We start from the raw sequence: 25,041 nt of genomic DNA, 5'->3' as shown, positions 1-25,041 counted from the left end.
AGGTTTTGATTAAGGGGTGACTTGTAAAAGAAAAAAACCATAAGTTTCCATGGAGCAACGTGTCAATGATGATTAATTGTTTCTTTATTCTTTGGAAGAATTTAAAACGCAGGTTTTTTATGGCACGCGTAAGCGTGGAGCTTTGAACCGGAGAATAAGTCCTTTCCATATTACGCGTTAAAAGAAAGGCCCATTGCTGTAAGCGGACTACACATTTAACCGTCCTAAAGACACTTCGAAGTATATTAAGCTACCTGCGGTTGAATCAATCTATAACCGTCAGTATGCTGTTGCTACTATCTGTTTTTATTGTATAGTGTACTTTATTCAACAAGAAAATAGAAATGAAACAACATTAGATTATTATACTCTTTTTTCCTTAGCGAGAGGTGGCGGCAGCCTTGGGAGCGAAACCCTTAGCTTGTTGCTTGCTAACCTTAGGTTGGTTGGCCTATAACAAAAGGAGGATGATAGGACAGGATCAGTCAATCAAATTCTATATAACGAGCAATCTCTTCTATCTTGTAAGATTAATGCTACTTACAGTAGGGTTGGCAGCCTTCTTAGCAGCGGCAGCAGCCTTTTTAGCTTCCTTAGACTTGGAGATAGCAGCTTGACGAGCAGCAGCACGGGCATCAGGCTTTTGATTACGCTTGGCACGGATGGCGTCCCAAGAGGCACCAACAACGGCACGTTCGTGCTTGACAGTACGGCGAGAACGCTTCTTTTGCACTTCCTCGGTCATACCCTTCTTGTTCAAACGACGGTAGATTTGAGTCCATCTGACCTTACGGGGGTTCAAACGTTGAAGGAAATAAGAAGCAGCTTTACCGTTGATGAAACGGAAGGTCTACGGTGAACGCAATGTGAAAATATTGAATATAAAATAGGGTAAGTTTGACAATTCACTGTGTGTATGAGGTGCACTCTTTTTTAAATATTCCATTCTCATCTCCACTGCATGAAATCCCTCTATATTATTTAAATCCATTTCCTCGCAAAATCCACGCTCGCTCAACGTGTATTTCAGAAATTAACTTACTCTACAGGAATATATGAATAACAAAGTTAGTTTAAGCGAACGCTAGACAAAGAATGGCAAAATGTTAAGTACCTGCTATCGAGACGGACGTAAGTCTTACCCTTGGCGGGGTAGATCTTGTGACCAGAGAAAGAACAAATCTCGAGCCTATTTTATAATTGTACATATATTGTTAACCGATGTGTCGAACTGAGATGTATGATGGTGCTCTATCTGGATGGATATTTACTTCATCTTCGATTGATGGATGTATGTCAAAAGAGGAGGTTGATAGTGTTGGCCAACTGATCTTCCTACCTTGATTCTTTCTCCTCCCCCCAATTGTTTGCTGTCCCTCAGTTAAACCAGCAATTTCCACTTACCAGAGTGCTTCCCACCCGGGAGTGACTCTGGGGTCAAATAGAAAGTCCGGTTGTCATTCCAACGAGACTTACGATTGATTCCGGTCGGAACGTCAATATCAATAGTTGTTGCAGGCTGAATACTGTTGGCTTTCCGCTTCCCCCACTTTTCATTCTCGTCCAAATTTGTATACCAATGCAATGCATTCGACAGGCATTAGTCAAGCGTCCATCAACATTTATCTGCCAAGGACGGCCATCTTTACGCTCTTTTTATGCTTTTCATACAGCGTCAATTGCTAAAGCTAAGAAAGACGAATGTTATTCTCCCGATTCAAAGCGCATTTTGGAAGAATATATGATCCCTGGCCCTTACCTGAAGTTTTTTGAAATCTCAAAAAAGAATAACGATGGTTCAACTAGTTGGGTAAGTAATGTGCTACTCTGTTCTTTATCTGTATTACAGCTCTGGCTCATAATATTTTATAATTTTTTAGCATAACACTCCAAAGCAAATCATACGGTCTATACCAGCGAGACCCGTCAGTTATAATGAATTTGACACTTCACCAACCATTGCTCAGGAACGCTTCGCCCACCGAATTAACAGAGCCATTGCAACAACATTTGCTATCGAACTGATGCCTTCAAAATGGCTAAACACTAATTACCTCATTATCCGAAATATCAAAGTGTCACGGAATCTTAAGAAATGCCATATATTGTACACACTCACTTCAGTCAAAAAGAAAGAACGGGAGAATGTTCATAGTGCACTAAAAACTTGGACAAAAGCGTTGAGCGCAATGATTCGCAACAATGCTCAATTAAAATACCCTATTTCTGTCAAGTTTGTCCCTGATACAGAAACAGTAGAATTGGAATCTGTACTAAAGAAAATAGAAGCCGAAGAGAACCAGCATTAAAGTGTATAAATGTGTGCTCTTTACTAAGTGAATTTTTTTATTATGATACATTAGCCATATTTTATCTTCTTTTTGGTTTGGCGAAGCCTATTTGTTTCCGTCTAATATCAAATACCTTTAAATGAAGACGAAAAAAAAATTGTAAATAGCCGCTACATGGATACAATACTGTAACAAACTGCAGACAATATTGATAGCTTACTGTATAAAAGTTTCTCAAAAATACATCACCGAAGATCCATACTTCACTATTTCCTGTTGCCTGTGTAGATACGCCCGATAAGCATTTTTTATCTAGCGAGTTGCTTTGAGTTAAAAAGAGACCTTCTGGCGGAATGGTTAAATTGATGTTTTCAGTATTTATCACCAACGAATGCATGGAATCAATTGCTTGGCACGGGAAAGACCAAGTTCCGTCTCTATTGTAAACAGCACCTTTTATTTGTTTATGGTATGCTATTGCATCTTCCTTGGGCATTATGATCAAACTTGATCCTAAAAAATATGAAGATTTAATATTCAATAAATCCCAATGAGTGTTTGCATTTGTGAATTCGTCTTGTTCTTACCGCTATCAATGATAGCTTTGCGGTCGTTATAGACTGTTGTCCCAAAGTGAACCTTATCTGCTGATATCATCCAAAACTCATCACTGATCCCGTTTAGGTATAATAAATCGTTTTCAAAGCGGTTTGTATCCACGCCGCCAAAGTCTATTTCTCCAGTCTCTTGTTCCGAATAAATAGCAAATAAAGGTTCGTCTAGTAAGCCTTGATTTATCATGGACTCAATTGGCGAAGTAAAACCTTTCAAACTACTTAAATTCTGGAGTCCAAGCCCAAAAATACCATGTATAGGTAGCTGTTTGAAGTTTGGTGACAAACTGTGAGCATCAATGATGGCTTGGCTCTCAATAATAATTTGATCGTTAGCCAAGCGCACCGTGTCACGTCCCAATTGTCCCTCCATATTTCCGGTGCCATAGTCAATTCTGATAAAGTTATCGCCATCGGCAGCAGCAAATTCATTATCCTCTTCCTTATCTTCCTCATCCTCATCGTCGTCGCCATGGTTTCTACCGTTGACTTGCTGTCTCGAATATGTGCTTGATGCTTGATAATCAAACTTTTTCCTTTCACCACAGATATCATTCGTGCATTCCGACGATACAACCCATAAATCAGAACTTCCAGTGTCGAAAATAAGGTTGAATGATTGCGGTGGCGTCCCGATACTGATTTCTCCATAGTAACCTATTCTTTTCAAAGCGTAATTATATCAGTATAAATGCTATTCCACGCACGTAATTTTAACTTTCATCTTCTTCCGTGGGTTTTGCTTACCGGTTTGATGGTTATATTGAACTTGTTTTTGCTTTTTGGCAAGAAAAGAAACGAACGATAGAAAATTATCATCTGTTTCATTGAAACTTGTTACCTGCTGCTGCTGTTGCTGTTCTGGCTCATAGTACTTCTGTATTGTTAATTTAAACTGCCTTTTCTTTTCTTCCAAAGCAGGTTTACCATTGGCTACAGTAAAGAATGAGGCAAAAAGTGTACTGGCACTAAACAAAATCACACTGTGGATTGTTATTGACCGCATAACTCAAGAAAGGATAAACAACAAAATAATTGATTGAAACAATGTACGGTTGCATTTTGTATTTTATATTGATTTACCCCTGGTTTATTTGTTTGTTAATTTCTATTGTGTATTGAGTGTGTTTCTCAACTGTTTGCTAATCTTAAGTTTTTAAATGTTAATACAAAATTGAGTTGCAATATGATAGTGAACTCGGCAAGAGCTCGTTATCTGTTAAAGCAAAAAACTGTACTGTAAGTTTTATTAAAGAGTGAATCATCTTTGTTTCTACAATTGGGTGTTGTCTAGATAGTCGCCTGGACGAAATAAATGTGGTATGGTTACTGTTTACGTAATTACCGAAAATATTTTACTCTTATTTTTTGTTAAAGATGAAATGTTTGTATTTAGTCGCAGAATGACCATAAAGTAAATAAACCTCAAGAAATGGTTACAATGGGACTTTTTTGCGAGAAGAGTAAAAAGATAGTACGGATATAATGTTTTCATTTATGTACAAAGAGATAGGTAAATTAAGAAGTACGAGGTTTTTTGCTGGCGGGAGATTGAGGTGCAGGAGGAGGTAGGTGTGCAGGAGCAACACCAGGAGGAGCCTCTGGTAGTTGGGAAGGATCGATACCTGGAGGTGGAACCACACCGGGAGGAGCCATTACGGGAGGCAGCTCTTGATGTGGAAAAGGGCCAATTTGTGGTGGTTGATCAACGACTTGGTCACTAAGAATAAGAAGTAGGTTTTTTTCGAAATTAATTAATTGTAAAGCGAATAGCTTATACATTAATATAATACTTACTCTGGTTTTCGCTGTTTTGCCATCTGTGTAGCCATTGCCATAGTGGCAGTATGACCATCCCACATAACTTTTTCCTTTTGTTTTGCCTCTTCGGTCATCTCTTTGATGATATTCTTTACATCCGTTTCTTCAGCACCACCGAAAATATCTGGACGAACACGAGTAATTCTCTTCAAATTCTTAGCAACATCTGCACCTTCCAACAAATTAGTTCCTCTATTCTTATTTTCCATGGCCATCTTTTGTTCCTTCCACTTGGGGTCCAATAATTCTACACGCATGTGTTCTGCCATTTCATCAACAGGAATAGCTTCACCACAACGAGGACAGAGCTCGGTTGGCTTGGCAATATTTGTAGCAGCAGTAACACCCAGAAGTCTGGGTTTATAATCGGTACGAATTTTGATAGGCATCGCTGGTGTAGGTAGAGGAGCTGCTGTAGCAGTAGAGGCTGCATGTTCTATCGGCTCTTCGTCAGATTGTTCCATCTCTACATCCTCGTCTAATCCTTCATCTGTCACTTCTTTGTCTAATTCTGCTAAAGCCTCTGAAGGCATAGCTGCTAATCGTTTCTGAGCTAATGACATGCTTTCTAACTCTGCCAAACTCATAGGTGGTGGTAATTCTGCTTGTTCGTCAACATCTGTAAACTCGACTGTTTCGACAACCACAAAATCGTGCCAATCAATACTAGCATAAGCAACTATTTCAAACGAAAAGATTGAAAAAAAAAGAAAAAGAAAAAATATAACGCATTGTTACGGTTATTATGCTATACTAATGAAAAGAGAAATTGAAAAAAAAAAAACCTACTTCTTTCTTTTTCATCTTCATCACTCTTCTTCTTCCGTTCTGCTTCTTGCCAAACATTCCATTCAACGCGTTCCTTCACTTTATCCAAAATCTGATATTTGTTGTTTTTAACAGCCCTTAATTTCTCTTGAAGATCCTTAGGTGGTAAGAAAACTTTCGTATACTGTTTAACCAATTCAGTGAAGTAAGGAAATAAACTGTGAGATGGACGCAAAAAGTCAAATTGATAATTTCTGGATTCACGTTGAGCAAGTTGATTTATGAAAGCACGACCATTTCGTGCAGCGAATTGTGCTGTCAACTTCATGATATCCCTAAGTGTGAAGAAAAGGTCAGCTTTTTGTCGTACGTTAAGCATAAGTCTGTGAACGGAAACTGAAGCCAAATACTTTACAGATCTTGTGCCGACATGGCAGGAATGGTTGCTGAGAATTCGAAGGGTTCAGGTTCTTTGGGTGCCTGGCTAACAGATTGAACTGCTTCAACTGGTTCTTGCTTTTCAGCTGTTTGTATTGTTTCTTGAGAAACTAATGTTTTTTTGGTTTTTTTTTAATATGAAAAAGAATCGTCAAATTGTACTGTTTCGAAGTTTTGAGACGAAGGGTGATTACATTTCTTCGTACCTTTGCCTTCCTTGAATTCATTATACTTGAATCGATAATAAGCATAATATGGATCGTTGGGATGCAAGAAATTGAACCGTCCGTCTTTGTTTGTTTCCCTAATATGATTCTCTAACTCGGGGCCTTTTGTGGATAGATTGGCAGCGGCTTTATCGATCATCTCTATTTTACGTATGTCAGAAAAGGGCTGAATACAAACTAAACCTAGCACTGCTTGAGTAAGAGCATTGTTTCAACTTACTTCTAATGTCAGGAGGAGGATAAATAATACCCGTTACAACGGGTTCCTTCGCAGGAGACACGCTCGAGGAGGATTGATCAACTTCCATTGCAGACATTATTTTCGTGGTTGATCTGAAAAGAAGACGCAAAAGCTGAAAGGAGTGATGCGGGAATAACATTACAATTCAAAAGAGGTGACTTGTAATTTAGTTATCCAATAAAAGATTTGAACTAGACCTACAATGAATTTGCAACGTACAGTCAGGAAAAGGAAAGCAGCATAAGCAGAACTGTCCTCTCCTATACAAGTCGAAAATGCTTCAAAATATCAATATCAGATATCATAGCCACGTATTTCTTTTTTGTTCTTATTGAAATTTTGGTGCACAGAATGTAAACATGGAACTCAAACTACGAAACTCCTTCCTGGTTTCTTCATTAAGGTTCTCCAGACCTGGCGCTCATAGATTATGCAAGATGCAAGTACCAGAAAATACCGGGAAGTTTTCAAAATAGATATGCCGGCTCCTAATACTTCATGGTCGTTTGCAAGGCTGCAATATTCTGAATTGTTAGTAGTTTTCTATTATGCGTCATATATGATATACCCAAACTGGATTATGGCCGAAATGGTTAACAGTCAAAAGAGTTTTTTTTTTGTCTTCAGTGTGTTTGGCTGAATGAGATGCGTAATAGATACAGTGTTTATACTTTAGTGACTTCTAGCTATAGGGATGCTAATGATAGCCTCTCTTCATGGCTACGCTATAGCCAATCTTGAAATGATACTACGACTTTCTACAAGCTTTGCTTGGTACATTTTTCCTTCAACTCTGAAAGACGACTATTGAGGCAAGCATGCATGCACGCTTTTAATCAACAGAAAGTGTTTTTAATGAAGAAAATAATAGCTCAAAATAGTTAAAATGCATAATGATGAATTACTGATGACATGATTGTAAACAGAGTGTATACGAATGAGAATGTGGGTTTAGCCTTTTCTTGGTCTTCGCAGTTTTTTTGTGATACTTTTACTGAAAAAAAGATTACTCTTCTTTCTTAATTTAGTGTATAAAAGTGTTTGAGATCAAAGTTTTTATTTTGTAGATTTACATTCGAATTGTCATTAAATAAAAAAATAGAAAATAGAATAAAGGTAAAGATAGCGTATTACCGTACAATGATTAAATAGTTAGTAAATATTGTGTAAAGTGCGTAAGTAGGATTAAATCAGAAAGCAAAGGTATATAAACAGCTTTGTTGTTGTTGTTGTTAACGTGACAAGGAATTTGACGTCGTTGAAGAAGACGAGCATCGTAATTTTTACAACAGAAGAATATCAAAAGAATTTTCATTGTTCCGATATGTATTCGTCGTTGGTTGTGTATTTAGTTTCCCGTTACATTTGGTTGGTTTTTTTTTGGTTTTTTTTTTCTGCTGTCAAATCATACATTATTTTCATTAAAGAACTTTTCTGCAACAATGTATTTATCATTTGTCTTGTAAAGTCTTTTGATACAAGCAATGGTGGATGGCAGAGTCATGAAAGCCCAAGCGGCTATTGGTAATGAAATGTAATCCAAAACGTTACGCCAGCTACGAGACTCCGCTTTGCGATACAGTTCCCGATCGACAACACGATGAAGGTGCTCGTAAATCGCCAAAGTACCAAATAATGGAATAGGCAAAAACAGAGTGATGATCTTTACGATGTTCCACAAAGTTGAATAGAGTTCGGAAGTGAGAATGGGATTGTCAGCAGGGTCAACAAAAGCAATCATGGAATGAGGAGGGAACAAGATGAATTGCATCAAAGGTACAGCGGCAAACATAAGCCAACCCGAAGTGACAGGAATCAGATGAGCCTCCATTACTTTCGTGCACATGACAAGCTTGTCAAGCCAATAACCGGGTGCTGCATACATACTTGTTTTCTTGTTAGCTGCAGCTACGAATCCACTCAAAACACCGTCTTCTTTGACGCCAAAAGAATTGCGCAAAGTGTAGGCCAAATCTGCAATACCGTTGTAATGACGCTTAGCTTGGACAAATCGAGCGTGCATATTGGCAAGATATCCAGAGGTTTGAACGTTGGTAAGGTTGATGGGAACAAAAATAGGACAGCAACGAGCAAGTCCGTCTGTTTTGAAGAAACATTTGAGCATCATATGCATGTCTTCACCAACTGCATCAGCATCTGTATCCCAATATCCGACTCGTTCAGCTAGCATCATACTGAGACTGTAGGTTGAACAAGGGAAAGAAAGTCCACGGCTATTACTTAAACTTGACATCACCATAGCAGACCAGGTAATATCTGTCATTCTGACAGCAGCAGGTACATCAAAGCAATTACGGGAAAAGAAAATGGGTGGTGCAAATAACAAAAAGTAAGGATCTTCTGCTTTATTAAAAGCTGTCTCGACCTGAAAAGAGTGGTAAGCATCGTTAGGTAATTTGATTAATGATTGGACTATGCTAATTCCATTGCTTTCTTACCTCCTTGATGTATAATTCAGGAATAGAAGAATCAGAGTCGGATACCGTCAAAATGATTCTTCGTCTATCGATTCCTTTCTGTAACATCTGAGCACAACCGTGTTTTGCAGCATATGCAACGTTTGAGCCTTTACCACGCGATTCGCCAGGAGTATCAGCAGGGTGTGCAGTAACAATAAACTGAAGGAAACTGTCTTTAAAGTAGTCTGCTAAACTGTAGGCCTTCTCTTCATAATTAAGTTCGGACGCTTCCATTGCTAAGATAATTACATAGTTCGTTTGTGCATTTCTAATGATGTTGAATTAAAACAAAATAAGTTTGTTTAGTAAGTATATGAGCAAAAAAAGAAAAAGATTACAATAATGAAGGCCCTGTTCCTCTAAGCTCCTTTTTAATTGTAATGGTTTCAAACACTTTTGCTCTGCCACCTCTCCTCTGTCCCTTTCTAACCCCCAACCCCTTTCGCTTTTTTGTTTTGCCTGCATTACTTACTTGTGATTGGCCAAACGTTTAATTGTATCTCTCAACAGGGCTTCGGGTTCTGCATAATTTGGTACAATGAAAGCATGAATCAAATGAGAATCGTCGTATAAGTTAAAGGCTTCCTTTTCCATTTCTTCCAATTCCTCGACAGAAGTAATTCTTTCACGAGTGGTTGTGGCAGTAGGTGAAGAGGGAGCTGTATTATTAGCACTATTGTTTGTGCTGCTATTAGAACTGCTCGTAGTCGTTGTAGTTGCAGAGCCATCCGAGAAAGCAGTAATCGTAGTGATGCTGTTGCTTTCGGTCAAATTACGTTTGTTCCAATTACGGATAACCTTTGTCATTTTGCTTGCGGTCAAATAGAACTTGAACAAATGATTGACTTGAGTGTATAAGAATACAGTAAAATAGATTAACAGAAAAATGATATAAATACGAGGAATAAGGAGCGGGCCCAATGGTAATAAGAGTACTGAACCAACGGCGGCCATGGGTGCAACCAATTCGAAAGGATAATTGAACAGTGAAGACTTCATTGATTGAATTATATTAAAGTAATAGTATTATGTGATAGTAGTAATAGTAATAGTAGTAATAGTAGTAGTAATAAGAGATTGATTTGTCTAGATAATCTAACTGGTATAAAATAACCTATATACCGAACAAAGATATACAAATTATGTTTGATTGAAAAAGACGAGAATTAGAAAGGTATAATGTATGTACAAAAGAAACAAGAAAAGCCGTAAAATTATGTAAAAAAGAAAAGAACTAAGAAAAAAAAAAAAAAAAAAAAAAAAAAAAAAAAAGAGATTTTTTTCCTATAAGGTTGTCCTTTTAAATGTCTTTTTAAACAATTGGTGTAACTGGTTGCTTTTTTTTGTACAAAATCAGCTCAGCTTTAAATGATAAAACTAAAGCGAACAACCTTAACCCGGGCAAAAAGTTTGATAAAGTTAAATTTGATAGCATCATCCCAGGAGACGCTTATTTTTCCTCCTTAACCTACATTTAAGAATAAAGGGTTTTTCTATGGGTTGTCCTCCATGGCCATCCTGGGTCATTCTTGACTAGTTTCAAACAGTTTCCATTATTGCACTTGGGTTAAAATAAAAAAGAAAAGAAAAACAAGCTCTGAATGTGTTTGTGACACGCGTACACAAAGGATAAATTTATGAAACGTGATATCAGCAGTAACTTTTATAAGCTTATATTCAGCCTTATTGCTCGCTCTGCTTCCTAGCTTCTCTGCGTACAATCTATACTAAAAAGAGATACTTTCAAATGACTTTTTGTCTTTAAAACAAAAATTTTCTTTTCAAGCGGTTTTACTCGACAACAAGACTTTTTATTGTTTTCTGTTTGAGATCTGAGGAAAGAACAATAAGACAGCAGCAGTGGAAAGCCGGATCAGCCAATAATTTTTCCATTTTGATTGGCTGAGCCAGTCAATGGTTTTATATTTGATTTCAAGCTTGGCATTCCGATCTCCAAGCATTGCTTGATTTGTGTATGGAAACTAAAAGGCAAAAAGGCAAAACAGACAAAAGCTATCCCACGTGATGTAAACAAGCCCTTCGTCACCAATTTAACGTATTCTTTATCAAGATTATCAAATACCCGTGATCAATTATGTGTTTCTTTGTAATAATACTTTTTTGATTTAAAAGATAATGTTCTTTAAATACTTGGAAAATCAAATGCCTATCGATGTAGAGAGTATTTTTCGATGATGTACAAAAAGGGAAGCGTTTACATAAAGGAAACAATTAAAATGAAACGTGATATATACAAGGCATGCTCTTATTTCTTCTTTTTACTACTCGTCTTAATCTTTCGTTTTTTCTCTGCTTTGGGTAGTTTATGTTTTCTGCGTTCTCTAGCTTCTTCTTTCGCCTTTTGCTTTCTCAGTTTCTTCTCCTCCTTGTCTTCGTTCTTTTTACCTCTAGGTTTTCGAGAGCTCTTTTCGTCGTCATCCGACCCCTCATCTTCAGAAGAATCAGAAATAGCTTCGTCGTCATTTTCACTATCCAGAGCACTATCAGAGGCATCGTCGTCACTAATACCTTCACTTTTTTCACAACCCTCCTCGAAGGAACCATTATCCTTATCCTCATCTTCTAACCTCAAATTTTGCACGGACTTTGTCACATCTGTTCCTAGTAAATCAGCATAAACTAAATTCTTCGCTTCACCCTTTTCAACTAGTAAGGTATCTCTTTCAATGTCTATCACTTCTTCTAGAGTGGTTGGTATATAGGACTTTAAGAAAATCTCTTCTTCTTCTTTGCTGACTTGTTGGTTGGGGTTAGCATTCATGTCTTCTTGAATCTAACAGATGCATCAAGTTAATCCACGGTGAATTCACAGTTCAACGTCTGCAGACTTAAAGAAAGGTACCTTTTCCAATTGAGCATCCACTTCTTCTTCGCTATTGCCGAAGGATATATCTGTGACAAATTTGAACAATTGCATTACACTCATTACCCGAACACCCTTTTTGGCAAAATAATCTGTCACATTCGCAATATCTTTTCTCAAAAACTCTGATGCGTGAGGGTGATCGTGCTCAACAGATTGCGAGACATCAATAATATATAGTTTCCGAGAATGATATCTACATTTAGAAAAAACATGTAAATATCTAACCAAATCGTACTTAGCTTTCCTTTGCCCCTTTACTTACAAAATGTTGTATTCACTTAAATCAGCGTGCACCAATTTACAGACTTGATACATGGTACGAACATTCTTCACAAGTTGATAGTACAAAGCAGGATATCTCGATAATTCAATCTGTGCATCCTTCAGTCGTGGATAAGCCCAACCATTCTTATCACCCAAGAACTCCATGACTAGCACATGCATTCTTAATACAATTGCGTCTGGAGAAGGTATTCCCGCTTGTTTCAAACGTCGCAAGTTACGCATCTCCTTTTCAGCCCATACTTTGACCATTTTACGAGGGTTCGATTTGGAATAACCGTGACGGAAACGAAATTCACCTGTAACATAACGATCACGGTCTTTGAAGGTTAAAATGGACGTCTTGTAAACTTTAATAGCACGATGTTGTCCATCCTCGGTCATAGCATGATACACATTGGCTTCTTTACCAGTACTGATACAACCATTGATTTCGTAAAATATGCCACGGTTCAACATTTTAAATAGAATGATACGTGTACGAGGATCGAGCACTTGCTCCACAGTAGCACGATCGGCTTTATCCTTCTGTATTTGCCTAGTTTCATATAAGTATGGTTAGTTTTTTTTTTCTCAATATTGAATGACTGCAAGCGTCATTACAGCGAGAGAAGCGGGAAAAAAAAGCCGAATACCTTTCACCACCTGCTTTTTTTGATCCCAATTTAATATCACTGACGACTGAAGAGCTCATTTTGGAAGGATTATAGTTTTCCTCAATATGAATTCTACTAGCAAAGTGTTCCAAACTATCTAATTGGCCTTTCATAGCCGCCGCGCCGGCTGCAGTCGAAGAAGTAGGGACACCGACAGTCGTTGTAGCTGTGGCAGCTGCTGTCTTACGAGTAGGTGGAATATTTGACGCTGTTTTGGAAGTGCTTCCACTACTGGCTGTGACAACTTGTTGTCGAAGCTTATTATACTGCTTGGTAAAATCTAACAAGATGTATAATGAGTAACCCGTGTCCAAAATTGCGGGCTTTGACCCTTTCTTCTTTACCTGCAGTAGCAGTATCCCACATATCATCATCTAAATAGTCATCGTAGTCGTCGTCATCATCATCAAACTCCACTTCATAATCGTTAACTGGCTTATTTTCAGCCATTGCTTGGACTTCAAGATCCTTGGAATCTGACATTGCTTTCACTGTCTGTCGTTCAATGAAGAATATACGATCAACAAAAAATGCAAGAGCATCACTGAAGCTGAGATACAATTTTGAAAAGGTGAAAGAACATCCTATAAGCCACTGGGCTTTCAAAAGTGATCTAATCAAACAGGCATTAACCGAACAGCAGCTGATGATAGCAATAAAAATTTGTCCGCAGAGCGTTAAAACAAGATTCAGAGAGGTCAAATAGCTTTTTATTTGAAAAACTGCATCACTGTCTGTAGTTTATATTGAAGAGCAATAAAGAATGGAAGAATACTGGTCTATTATCCTTGATAGAGCATACTTTATGTCGAAATAAACCTGACATTGTTATCCTATGGTCAACATTCAGGAAGTGGTTATATTTCCCTAACCCGTAATATAGAGCCTTCCCAGTTACCATAAACATCATTGGTAGATCTAACATAGCCGAAAATTATCAAAATATATCCCTTCTCTTAGTTTATAGAGAAAGTATACTAAGCAAATAAACTCTACAACCTTATGACTAATCATTGCAAATGCAACGAGTCTGGAAAATAGAATGAGGGGGTGTGCGCTGTACCGGCTTTAATTAAGGGCCAAATAAAGCATCACTTAAGTTTTCCATTCTCATTGAGTCAAAAAATTGGAAGAAAACCCTCAATCTGTCCCTCAATCTCAGCCTTAGGCTAATGCTTGCTTGTAATACAATAAAAATGTACCTGTAAGCAAAACCATGTGTTAGAAAAAAAAAAGAAAAAAAAACTGCTTAAGAAATGAACTCAAATGAATAGTATGCTTCTGTTACACCCAATGGAGTCACTTACTAGGCTTCTTCAGTACAGGCGATTTGTAGACGGTACAGTAGAGAGGCCAAGCTACGGTACTTACCGAGCTAAAACGAAAGCAAGATTAACCTCTGGAATAAAGTCGTCTGCCGGAAAATTAATTAGTGCAAATTATCATTCAAACTATAGCACCTTCTCGTGAATAGTCCTAATGCGATCTACACTATGTCTTAGTTCTTTAGTAATACTTAGCAACACAAACGGTTCAAAATCAATTTTTCTGCCGGTAGTTGGGTTGCACATAGTAAGGGTAGAACCAAAGCTGACATTTGCGCTTATTTCCCTGCTGGAACTCCATTTCCCTCCAAGGTTACCACGGATTATTGTTTCTTAGATTGTTGAAAAACTTTCTACACTAATTTTATATACCATTGTATCATCTCACATCAATTGACATAGAAATTATATACAACGCGTATCTGTATTTCAAATAATCAAATTTTTAAACATACACTGATCATAAAATATGTAATAAAAATTGGGTCTTTCCATACTTAATTTGTCGTTCGTAACGCTTTCTACATCAGATTCTCAATACTCAACTCTGACATACCAACTCCAACGTGAGATGGACGGCACGTATAACTATTTAGTCACTGAGTGTGCACACTTGAATTTCTCGTTCAGCCCTAGATTTAGTCATGCGTAATCGACGGACGGATATGGGTGCCATCTCAAAGGAATTATTTGCTAGAGCGTCGATAATGCCTTGATAGATAGATGCGCTCACATAATGGTCTACAAATATAAGACCATTATTGCTGTTTCTAAAGAGTTTTCTGAGGCTCATAAATGATGATTCATGTTCCAACCCTGTTAATACATCAGGATGGATTTCTAGTGGTAAATTTGCTTCTTTCAGAGTGAGTTCAACTTTGGTGGCCTCGAAAGCAGGGGAGACTATGGTTATGTGCACTCCTGTTAGTTCACTGTTGTCTAATTGAAAGACCACCATGAAAGACTTTTCAGTCGGATGCCATTCCATATTGACATAGTATTTCAAAGAAGTACCTGCTTCAACAATAAATGCCTCTGCCTTTTCTTTTTTCAGTACATCGGCCAGATGTTGCTGACGAAGTATATATTCTTCAGTTTGAATAGGTTTAACAAGAAAACAATGATCTTACAACGAATTAAAATTTGGCGCAGGGCCATACTGGCACCGAACCAATGAAGCAGCCCGATTACCCCAACCATACATAGCATTATCATCGAAGCTACTGCTGCGCGTAGAAGCTTAATAAATTGACACACAAGGATTTTTTAATTCTGTTGCTAATGCAGGAAAACGTCTTCTGCATTTGGGTTTTTACCATGGTTTTTTTTGTTATATGGTTCCAATGACGCGCCCAAGTGTCAGCTTTTGGAAGGAGGGTTGAACATTCCTCATCTGCAGAGGACATTTTTTTTATTTCAGTAAGTTTGGTTCGTAGTAGAAAGAGGACTGAAATCAGGTGAGGAAAATCATAGTAAGCGAAAGAAAGAGGTGCCTTATCAGAACAAAAGTTCAGAAGGTGTGTGTGGGCATGTGGGTGTGTGAATTTCCGCTTAAAACTTGACTCGGTGGCCAGGTTCAAACATCGTCACTGATTTTGATCCATATACATCACTAGCTTACCCTGCCATCCTATCAATATAAATTATGCTTTATGTTAGACCTGAGCTACTTATCTTTCTTTTTCTATTAAAATAACTTTCATTCGGTTACAAACCTTGAAATACCGTAAAAATAGTATCCTTTATATACTTTTCCTGCAAGCCGTCTAAACCTCCACCCAGTTGGCGCGGTAAAACCAAGCTATAGACGCCTTCTTTCTCACACAATCTACGGAGTTCAATTAAGCAGCGTTCCATGTTAGAGTAAGTGGTCTTGTTATAAGATTTTTGTCTTGTGATCATGTAAAATATGTGACGTTGCCCATGGATGATTGATGCGACTTGCCCAACTTGTTTCTTCTGCATTTGCACCTGCAACAGTTGATTCCCGAACTTTTGACGCAATGTTCCTGTAATACCTTTGGCTGGTAGCTTCAATTCCTCATTCACACAAATGATTATACTGTCAGTAGCAGATATGGTTTGGAAAAGGTCAGCTCCTTGTCGCTCTTCGAAGTCAAAGGTCATCAATATAGTTTGTTCGATGATGTTACAGTGAAGACTATAGAAAAAAAAAAAAAAAAAAGAAAGAGAAAAAATCAAGAAGATTACAATCTTGAAATTAAGTATGTGAATCATGTTCTGCTCCTGAGGATTATATTTTTCAAGGAGGACCATAAAGTGACTCTATTTGGTTTTTGCTGGCATTTTTTCCAATGCATATCGGTTTTTTGTTCGATTGAGGAGACGAAAGGTTTCCTTGATCTTCATCTTTCGTGCGATGGTTTAACGCGTCCCAGGAAAGCAGGTTAGATTCTCACTGCCTTTGTTTTTGGTTGTTTTTTTTTTGTGATAAAAATAACGATTTTCGACGCTGGTAATACTTTTTTACACGTGCTTAGATTAGTAATTGCAGAAATACTCACTGTGGAAGAAGTGACCGTTAAGTATAATTCAGTGCTTCATTGAGTGATTAATTCACTAATGCTTATTACAGCGTGAAGTCGAACTGATATAGCGTAAAATAGACTTTGTCCTTCGATAGTAAAACAGTTTGCTAATCTTTTAATAAAGACATATACAACAATGACCAGAGTGCAAAATGAGAAATAAAAGTTCTGAAAACAAAGTATAATGCAACATTTTCCAAGGGATTTTCATCCGTTCTTTTTGGGGTACAACAGTATTGGTTCGACATTTTACTTTAAAAAATCGCTATGGCAGAAAGAAGCTGAGCCAGTGTTTACGTTATTCGTGCTATCCAAAAACAATTGTCATTGCTTTCTTTTCCCGAGTTCTACATTTGCTATTGATAAGTTTGATGGTACGGAATTTGCTGAACCTATACTATAAAAAACTATCGTAGCCCCTCCATAAAAATGCTCACTGTGTATTGATAATCGGTTAATTTTTGTGCTGCTGTGGTTAATTGTTTTCAGGTTCGTTTTGAAAAATGCAATGCCTGGCCTCAGTTGAGAAACAATGACTGAAGCATTTACTGTCTTCACAGTTGCACGCTTTCAAAAGCGTACCGACTTTGGATTTTTGCTTGTCGAAAAGTCTTTCTTGAATTTTTGCTTGAAGCACTGCTAGGATAAGCCCATCAACTATTGCATCCGTAGTAATCCTTACAATGTCTTTTGTTCGAATATATTGAGCAATTAAGTAATCAATGTACTTGTTGGTGCTATTTTTGGCTCCACGTCCTGCTATATGGTTGAGTGTAACTCCATTAATTGACAATCTATGTGTTTACCTGCACATTCTTGTACTATGTTTGCAATCCTTCCCAGGAAGATATGAATCTAACTTTTATCCAAGACATCAGCTTCCTCCTTTTATTTGCGGGTCGTGTCCTTTAATTTCCTTATTATGTTAACAATTTGTCGTATTTAACTTAATGCTGTTTGATGGCACTTTATTTAGTTTTTGTAGCGTTGTCCAATGGTCCAAAGCTGTGGTACTCTTATAACCCCGAAATGCTTTTCCGCGGAATACATGCCCTTCTTATTCCTTTCTATGTTAGACGTACGTTAGAGTTAGTTTCTTTTGCTTCCATTCTGTGCCGCTAATGCACCGCTTTTTGAAGGTTTGAAAAAGATAAAGTTTTCAAATCCGCGAATGCTGTATAGTTAAGATGGTGCATTAAACCATACTCTGTTTAGCAGCAGCGAGTCTCACGTAACTAACGATTCTCAATGATATGTAGTTCATAAGGCATAGTGCGCGAAATGAATAGCAATAAAGCACAATGCTATCTTGTAAGCACATAATCTCAGAGCAAAATCATTTTCTGACATTGAACGATAAGGTGCATCACCGCTTTTGAAGATTGTGTTCTTGGCATCCACACAAGTATAGTATCCGCTGGGTTCACTTCGTATATTTTTGTTGACAAAAAAAGCTTTTTTTTTCGCAGTTCAAATTATAGTACAACGATAGCTCTCAACTTCCATAATACCAAGTATATTGCTTATCCAATCGCAGTTATAGTTAGGTAATGGCGAGTAATATTCTTATTAATCAAGCATTGCGTAAACGGGGGATTTTACACGCAGAAATGTTTACTAGTGCCTGACTGAACAAAACTATAATTTACTGCCCTGGCAATACATTCCTTAATACGACACGCTCATTGCTCTATCACTTTAATTTACGGTATATTTTGTTACAGGCTATTTACCATCCAGCCACTTCAAATGAATTTAATAAATGCTGAATTCACAAAGCTCGAAACCATAATCAACGTATACAACCGATTTTTTGAACCATATTGATAACATTTCTTGTTTTCTCTGTTGGTTTTCACGTAAAAATGAAAAGCGCGTCTTTGTCATTGCTTTTCTTTCTGCTAACTCTCTATTTTACTCTATTTCCAGCCTCTCAGCAAGGCTAGAAGTGTAGTTAAAAGAAGGCCATTCGAGATGTTGAGCGCACTTCAATCATTGATAGATTCGAAGGACAATTGTGTTATTTTCTGATATTAGCATGAAACTATATAGTATGTGTAAGGAAAAAAAAAAGCAACGTTCTTCTTGTAAATATAATCATTCTTTAAATTTTTTGCAGTAGAAACCATATTTTATTCAATTTTGTATTCCCAGTCAATTACACAATCAGCGGTTTTTTTTTTTGTTTTTTTTTTTTTTTTTTGTTGATGTTTCTTAACCTTTAGATTTAGAAATTGTTAACATGTCCAACAATGTATATTTTAAGTAAAAGCAAAGGGATTAAAACAGAAACCAAAATGTGAGCCATAACAAAAAAAAAAAAAAAAAAAAAAAAAACCATTGGCTTGAAGTGATCTGACTAGCTTTTTTCTCTTTTTGTTTATCTATCTGAGTAAAATACGTTCCATAAAATAATTGTGATATATCTGTAACAACTTATTCAGGCAGTCCATTATGTCTTCTCATCAACAAATCGCTATCAGGGAAAAGATTTAAGGAACCGATATTTCTCTGAAGTAAAGCAAGCTCGCATGCAAATTATAACCTTATAACACCACGATATCACTATCTATACTATTCTTATTCAGCTTCAGGAACCATTCGTTCTATAGTGGGTATACCGGGAAACAACGATATCTCTTGATCTTCTACTTAAACAATTGCAATATGAATTGCAATCCATTAAAAGTCTTTTCATTGGTACGATATGACAGATAAAATTAGGAGACAGTACTACCTAGTCGTAGAGAACTGAAAGAGAGTGAAAAAGCAAATGTGCATTCTATAAAAGTGATTCGACTATAATACAATGTATACAGAAATAGTAGTGCGAATTTTTGATCATACAGGAAAACAGAAGACTATATAAATATTAAGATATTAATGAGCGTTAGGACGAGGTCGTTTATCATTTGTAGTAAAATGTAATAATTGTATTTTAAAAGAGATAGTGAATAGAAAGAAAGGGTTAGTTTGGGCCACTAGCTCTTCGTGAGGCATTATACTGCTGTTGTGTGAAATCCAAGTTAAATTGCTCTTGTTGTTGCTGTCGCTGTTGCTGTTGTTGGTGCTGTAATATTTGTTCATTCGCTAAGTAAGAGGTAGTAAAAATATTTTGTTGATGTGGATTCATATGGTACGTTGCTGTAGTATACATGCTATTTGCTTGCATTTGTTGAGGAGGTGTTATAAACTGTTGGATTATTTGGGAAGAGTGGAAGGGAGTAGTGAGTGAAGGAGGCCGTGGGGTTACATCGGCCGAAGGTTGTTGTAACGTGTTTCTATATGTGTAGTACCTTTGTCTATCTGTTTTGGAAGTAGATTTTTACCATATACAAAGTACAATGAGTTACAGAAAACTAAAGAGACTCCATTTAGCTCCTTTAAAGCAAAAAAGGGGTTACTCACCGTCATTTTCGTCGATAATATTCTGGAGTTGTGAAAAGGTGGAGGGATATCCGCTAGGACGAATCATGCTTTGCTGATCAATAACTGCTACATCTCTTGGAACAGATATGGACGAAGCTCTAACAACGGTAGGCATCGCGTTATTGTACGTCAGGGAATGGGAAGAAGGCCTTTCTTGATGATCTGGGGATGGTATAGGTTGATGCGTAGCCAAAAGCTTCAAGTTGTTGGTTTGACCTTGTTGTTGCTGCTGTTGTTGCTGTTGTTGCTGTTGCTGCTGTTGCTGTTGCTGTTGCTGTTGCTGCTGTTGCTGTTGCTGTTGCTGCTGCTGTTGATTGAATAAAGCGTTCGAGTTATATAATAAGCGTTGCGGTAGTGGTTGTTGGGTTCGATTGGAAGTATTCGTAGTGAGATTACTGGAGTATAACTGCCCCGCAGAAAAAGTAGCCTGCGGTGTTTCTGATGGCTTCATGTAGGTGTTGGTCATTTCAGTTGGGATACTTGCCATGTTATTCTGAGAAGCATGGTAAATCAAATTATTGTCAACTGTCGCTGTTGAGGCTGCAGATTGCCGTGATGCTGGGTTCGACGCCTGAGGATTGAACTGAGTGCTACTCATCAGTGAATTAGCGCGTTGTTCACGGCTTACTTCTGCTGTGCTTGCTAGCTTGCTGGTCGGTCCCCCCATGAGTAAGGGCTGATGAGCGGACGGTGATGAATGGATTGACATATTATCAACTTCGTCATCTAATATAGTAGGCGCAACTTGCCTGGATAGTTTACGTGCAGGTGTGTCAAGCTCCATATTTTCGTTGTCTTCATTCGGAGCAAATAGAGCCCTTGACCGTCGTCTGCGTGGCTCACGTTGTTGTACAGTATCTTGTTGTTGCTGGTTTGGATTGCTTCTGAGCCGATTTTCGGTTGTGTCTTTTGCATTTTTCAGAAGACGGTTGATATGGTCGTTCATGTCTTTATTATATAGTCTAACTTGCAGAATATAATCAGAAATTGGTACAGCCAGATTTTTAAAAGGGATGTTCGATCGCTGCAGCTCGTTTATCTTGTAAGATAATAATGAAACGGGTTTTCAATAAGCGCGTCGAGCTATACACGTTAAAAGCTGTTTATACCTACATTATCAGTGTTATCCTCCTTGGCCAATCTGTTATGAGATGTAGCAGGACTATTACTTGCGCTTCGTTCAGCTTCGCGTTTATTACCGTTTGTTATCATCGCTGCCTTTTTTAATAGCTTGTCAATATCTTCATGCGTCGCTGTTCCGAAAGGCGATGAGTTTGAGGATGTTGGTGACGATGGCTCGCTTATTGAGGTGGGTTTATTTGTGAATGGCATGGAAATAGGTACAGGTATAGTATCACTTGTCGATTGGGTGATTTTTGAAATGGTTTCTTGTAGAGTTAACAACTTACTTTCAACGTATTCCGATAGTTTTTCGTTTCCTGCTGCGGCTGAACAGATTTGGGCACTCAAATTGGTTAATCGAACAGTTCTTAACGCAGCTTCGCGTTGTCTTACTTTCGAACGCTCTTCTTGTGTACGATTGTAGAATCGTCTATCATCCCAAAAGATCTCGGGCCACGTTTTTTTTATCTCTTCTCTGATCACACTTGTCTCTAAACCCTGCCGGATTAGTTCAAATATTCTTTCATTCACTTCGCGTGGCCACTCTTTCTTTATTTCATTCGGATTCAATAAACTGTGGTTATGAACTGAGTGCTGCGATTTTCGAAATTCCCAACGTTTATCGTTGTTTTCAAAGAGGACAATGCGCCAACGGCATCCACAGCGTTTCGACGTGCGGTTTCTTTGAGGCTTAGGTTTTGGCTTTCGATGCGAATCGGATAGGCCTTCTCGTGAGCAGTATATATATATGTTCTACATTTTAACAACGGGATACCCGTTATTTTACTTGTGACGGCTACAGGTTCCAATGATTAGGCTTACCTTATGATTACTTTGTTCTTGTTTGACCGTAAACCCGTGAGATTGACATAAATCCCTGCAATAATCGATGGCACCCGTTTGTGTTTCAAACGTCTGAGAGAGCAACGATGTATAAAAGTCATCTAACTATGATAGAATATCAAGTACAATATGCGTTTAATCATCAACGGGCAATAACTGCAAAAACAACGAAAAAAAAAAAACAAAAAACATTATAAAATCATACGGTATAATAGGGCAAGTCTGGGCTCTGATTTTGGATATTAATTTGGCTACTTGCGTCGTCTGGCGGTGCATTGCGTTGATTAAGCATTTCGAAATGGAATGGATCAAGGGACAAAGTTGGTCGAACGTCCTCGTTTTTTCTAAAGAATAATACGTTTGTCCCAAATACTATCAAATTCTAATGGAAGGGATCCAACTTTAGCCGAATCCTTTAAATAATCACTTAGTATGTGAGCTGAATAAATATTATGTCAAGGCGTCAGGGACTCTAGTGTCAGCCTTTATCCTCTTATTAAGGTTTTTCAGGTACCAAACTATATAAATTGAGTAACGGATATATTTTTATAGAATGTAGCTATAAAGAAGATGGTATGCCAATTCTATCTTTTGTTACTATGGGCAAAGGCGCCTGAAAATATCAGATACCAAAAAAGTTTGAAGAAAAATCTGGAAAAAGAAATAGAGAAGAAGAAGAAGAAGAAAAAGAAGAAGAAGAAGCGATGCTCATTTATAATCTGTGCCCACATATAAGTATTAAACATCTCAGTGAATGACAAAAGCGAATTTTAAGTGTGTTCATTTAAGCAGCAACTATAAGCTATGAAACAAAGCCAATAAGATGTAGTGAGGGGATGGAATCGCTTTACAGTTTTAGTGTCACAACTTCCCCTTCCTAACCTGACCCCGAAATTCAAACGAGAAGTTGCAATGTACACATAGCAAATTATCGAGTAAAGTTTGCAAACAATCAATTAATGAAAGCATTATGATGTTTTGGATTTACACTTTTTTTCTGGAGTTTTTTCTGGCATACGCGCGCGAAGATGGTAATGCTTGGAGTGATCCAATAGTCATGTTCTTTCCACCACCTTCTCTTGTTATAGGATCCTTTCGGCTGTCTAAATGGCTGCAATCCGTGCGTTGAGAAACAGATGAGCCATTTTGGAAAATTAAAGAATTTGAATTATTAACTCTGTATAATTTCTATTTATCGCAAATACAAGAAAGATCTGGAAAACTTGCATTTCTTTCAACATGGTAGAATTGATACATTTCAACCATGCTTATGACAAATTGTAAACCCAAAAATGTCTTTTATTTGGATTTATAAGAACGTAAACACAATTTAACTTCAACACTCAAACACTCTCCAACATCAAAACTGAAAAAAGCTTTTAAATCAAACATAAAAAGACGCGTTTTTTATTACTATAATAATAGACATTAACAATTGGAGTGAAAGTACAGTGATAAAATAAAATAAAAGGAAAAAAGAAAAAACCCAGCGGGATGCTAGATTTGCAGTCTATTTTCCGCTGGCTTAGTAAGCCAGCGGTCCATTAAATACAGATTACTGGGAAGTGGAGATGTTCGGCAGACCTTCTTACTTTCAAAATAGACTTCCACACAAACGATGCATTCCAGGAATTTGGTGCATTATTCCTAAGATTTGAGGTTCAAAAGGGGTGAACGCGCCCGAGTACCATGAATTGATCACCATGAAACCCCGCAGGAATAACGGGATTGTTAAACAGGCGAAACCGAGCGTCCAAACCCGTCTCAAAATCATGACAAGCTGGCTCTTTGTCCAGGGCTGGTTTCCGCAGGCCTTGCTGACAAACTTTTCCACCATAACGGCTACACCATGAATAGTAAAGAAAGCCATTTCCTCACCGCGAAGAAGCCTATACTCTTTCAGACCAGCATTGACGTATACAAGGTATTCATGTAACACGCCAGAGATCATGAAAACAGAAAGAGCCGCCGCCATAATTCCGAGACGCTTGAAGCTTTTAATGCCACATTTACGGAACACACGCTCGCTCAGGATACGAACTTCAGCAAAAGGAAGGTTGCGCCAGGTGGGCTTTAAAGCTTGATGCCAACGGAAGGACCAAATGTCACCGAGGGATGTAGCGCAAAGAGGAAACTCCATCAATCTACGCCATTGGGCTGCACAAAATGATAGATTTGTCCAAATGAGTAGAGAAAATTATACGTGTGGAATACACAATAAACCAAGGTACATACCGCTGCAATAAGAACCCTTTTCATAAATAAGGACATAAATAAACCGTAATAGGTAACCGTTCGCATTGAAACCAGCACACATAGAAGCCAAAACCATACAGAAATATCCAAAGAAAAAGATAGGATTCTTGGTGTATGTACTTAGAAGCTCTTCCTCGGTGAACGTTTTGAACCAAGTATTGATAATGTCAGAAATAATAGCATGAATAAGATAATGTGGTATAATATGATAGAATTTCTACTAGGATAAGACGTAACGAAGCGATGATTAGACTTATTCTCAAACCCTTCAAAAACCCTATAAATATTAAACCTTGTCTTTGACATATTTTTCTTCTTCTTCCTTCGTTTTAGGGAATTTACGTAAACATGACCAGAATTCTTCATGCAAGTATCTTTGTGTGGCGAACGCTTCAACGCCCTGTACCATGGGGGCAACCCAGAAAAGATCAAGAAATCGGAGAAATGCCATAAATGGAATGGTTGCACCAAGCAAGTTCCAAGCTAAGTAACATGACAAACAATCAGATACAAGCTCATTATCGAAAAGTCAACCGTTGTCGGGGACTGGTGCGACACTTACAGTTTGCGCCATCTCTAACGAAGACCGGAAATAGAAGATCTGTCAAGATCAGAGGAGTTGCCAAAATCCGTTTGACAGATGTCGACATCGTGGTGGGTTTAACGCCAGCCAAGACATTTTGAGCGTAAATCAATGCAGCAATTGATCCCAAGTAGTACGAGGTACTCAGAGGTATTCTCGTTGCTCCTGCTTCAAGGTAAGGTAACAACTGCATGAGAAATCTGTAGAAATGCTTAGAACGGGTTAGAAG

The 25,041-nt window shown here is 37.8% G+C and overlaps 10 protein-coding genes across 10 annotated transcripts; 1 reads left to right on the top strand and 9 right to left on the bottom strand.

Annotated features, from left to right (window-relative positions):
• Nucleotides 1-163: 163 nt before the first annotated feature.
• On the bottom strand, nucleotides 164-1,427 carry BDF20DRAFT_136083 (ribosomal protein L24e-domain-containing protein). Its single transcript, XM_053074760.1, has 4 exons — nucleotides 1,272-1,427; nucleotides 1,132-1,189; nucleotides 545-850; nucleotides 164-451 (listed from the first exon to the last, which is right to left on the bottom strand). Exons 1-4 carry the CDS (start codon nucleotides 1,274-1,276, stop codon nucleotides 380-382), a joined length of 441 nt encoding a protein of 146 aa, XP_052932186.1. The 5' UTR covers nucleotides 1,277-1,427; the 3' UTR covers nucleotides 164-379.
• Nucleotides 1,428-1,579: 152 nt separating this feature from the next.
• Nucleotides 1,580-2,309, top strand: BDF20DRAFT_916383 (uncharacterized protein; the record flags this gene model as incomplete). Its single annotated transcript, XM_053084447.1, has 2 exons — nucleotides 1,580-1,810; nucleotides 1,881-2,309. The coding sequence occupies 2 exons, from the start codon at nucleotides 1,580-1,582 to the stop codon at nucleotides 2,307-2,309; spliced, it is 660 nt and encodes a 219-aa protein (XP_052932185.1).
• Nucleotides 2,310-2,370: 61 nt separating this feature from the next.
• On the bottom strand, nucleotides 2,371-3,563 carry BDF20DRAFT_826961 (aspartic peptidase domain-containing protein; the record flags this gene model as incomplete). Its single annotated transcript, XM_053078125.1, has 4 exons — nucleotides 2,371-2,424; nucleotides 2,512-2,804; nucleotides 2,879-3,352; nucleotides 3,449-3,563. Coding segments are annotated over 4 exons (936 nt in total), but the record flags the coding sequence as incomplete, so codon positions are not given.
• BDF20DRAFT_892501 (uncharacterized protein) lies at nucleotides 3,350-4,136 on the bottom strand. Its single transcript, XM_053082303.1, has one exon. The coding sequence runs from the start codon at nucleotides 3,909-3,911 to the stop codon at nucleotides 3,600-3,602; it is 312 nt and encodes a 103-aa protein (XP_052932183.1). The 5' UTR covers nucleotides 3,912-4,136; the 3' UTR covers nucleotides 3,350-3,599.
• A 31-nt stretch (nucleotides 4,137-4,167) lies between these two features.
• BDF20DRAFT_136320 (Pre-mRNA splicing factor PRP21 like protein-domain-containing protein) lies at nucleotides 4,168-6,597 on the bottom strand. Its single transcript, XM_053074761.1, has 6 exons — nucleotides 6,380-6,597; nucleotides 6,145-6,300; nucleotides 5,910-6,042; nucleotides 5,516-5,829; nucleotides 4,703-5,405; nucleotides 4,168-4,625 (listed from the first exon to the last, which is right to left on the bottom strand). Exons 1-6 carry the CDS (start codon nucleotides 6,537-6,539, stop codon nucleotides 4,424-4,426), a joined length of 1,668 nt encoding a protein of 555 aa, XP_052932182.1. The 5' UTR covers nucleotides 6,540-6,597; the 3' UTR covers nucleotides 4,168-4,423.
• Nucleotides 6,598-7,423: 826 nt separating this feature from the next.
• Nucleotides 7,424-10,111, bottom strand: BDF20DRAFT_892498 (uncharacterized protein). The gene is made up of 3 exons (XM_053082302.1): nucleotides 9,353-10,111; nucleotides 8,860-9,148; nucleotides 7,424-8,786 (listed from the first exon to the last, which is right to left on the bottom strand). Exons 1-3 carry the CDS (start codon nucleotides 9,877-9,879, stop codon nucleotides 7,806-7,808), a joined length of 1,797 nt encoding a protein of 598 aa, XP_052932181.1. The 5' UTR covers nucleotides 9,880-10,111; the 3' UTR covers nucleotides 7,424-7,805.
• Nucleotides 10,112-11,146: 1,035 nt separating this feature from the next.
• BDF20DRAFT_826818 (RIO1 family-domain-containing protein) lies at nucleotides 11,147-12,580 on the bottom strand (the record flags this gene model as incomplete). The annotated part of the gene is made up of 3 exons (XM_053078111.1): nucleotides 11,147-11,674; nucleotides 11,720-11,960; nucleotides 12,030-12,580. Coding segments are annotated over 3 exons (1,320 nt in total), but the record flags the coding sequence as incomplete, so codon positions are not given.
• A 2,954-nt stretch (nucleotides 12,581-15,534) lies between these two features.
• On the bottom strand, nucleotides 15,535-16,665 carry BDF20DRAFT_135890 (uncharacterized protein). Its single transcript, XM_053074759.1, has 2 exons — nucleotides 15,746-16,665; nucleotides 15,535-15,660 (listed from the first exon to the last, which is right to left on the bottom strand). The coding sequence occupies exons 1-2, from the start codon at nucleotides 16,305-16,307 to the stop codon at nucleotides 15,617-15,619; spliced, it is 606 nt and encodes a 201-aa protein (XP_052932179.1). The 5' UTR covers nucleotides 16,308-16,665; the 3' UTR covers nucleotides 15,535-15,616.
• A 3,082-nt stretch (nucleotides 16,666-19,747) lies between these two features.
• Nucleotides 19,748-22,404, bottom strand: BDF20DRAFT_135796 (uncharacterized protein). The gene is made up of 5 exons (XM_053074758.1): nucleotides 22,179-22,404; nucleotides 21,953-22,078; nucleotides 21,122-21,883; nucleotides 19,988-21,047; nucleotides 19,748-19,881 (listed from the first exon to the last, which is right to left on the bottom strand). Exons 1-5 carry the CDS (start codon nucleotides 22,263-22,265, stop codon nucleotides 19,829-19,831), a joined length of 2,088 nt encoding a protein of 695 aa, XP_052932178.1. The 5' UTR covers nucleotides 22,266-22,404; the 3' UTR covers nucleotides 19,748-19,828.
• A 968-nt stretch (nucleotides 22,405-23,372) lies between these two features.
• BDF20DRAFT_892461 (uncharacterized protein) lies at nucleotides 23,373-25,038 on the bottom strand. The gene is made up of 4 exons (XM_053082301.1): nucleotides 24,792-25,038; nucleotides 24,522-24,712; nucleotides 24,209-24,446; nucleotides 23,373-24,130 (listed from the first exon to the last, which is right to left on the bottom strand). Exons 1-4 carry the CDS (start codon nucleotides 25,003-25,005, stop codon nucleotides 23,568-23,570), a joined length of 1,206 nt encoding a protein of 401 aa, XP_052932177.1. The 5' UTR covers nucleotides 25,006-25,038; the 3' UTR covers nucleotides 23,373-23,567.
• Between the last annotated feature and the right edge of the window lie 3 nt (nucleotides 25,039-25,041).

Source organism: Mycotypha africana (genome assembly GCF_025528875.1).
Source record: "Mycotypha africana strain NRRL 2978 chromosome Unknown BDF20scaffold_11, whole genome shotgun sequence".
Classification (NCBI taxonomy): domain Eukaryota; kingdom Fungi; phylum Mucoromycota; class Mucoromycetes; order Mucorales; family Mycotyphaceae; genus Mycotypha; species Mycotypha africana.
This window is presented reverse-complemented; position numbering and strand designations above follow the sequence as displayed.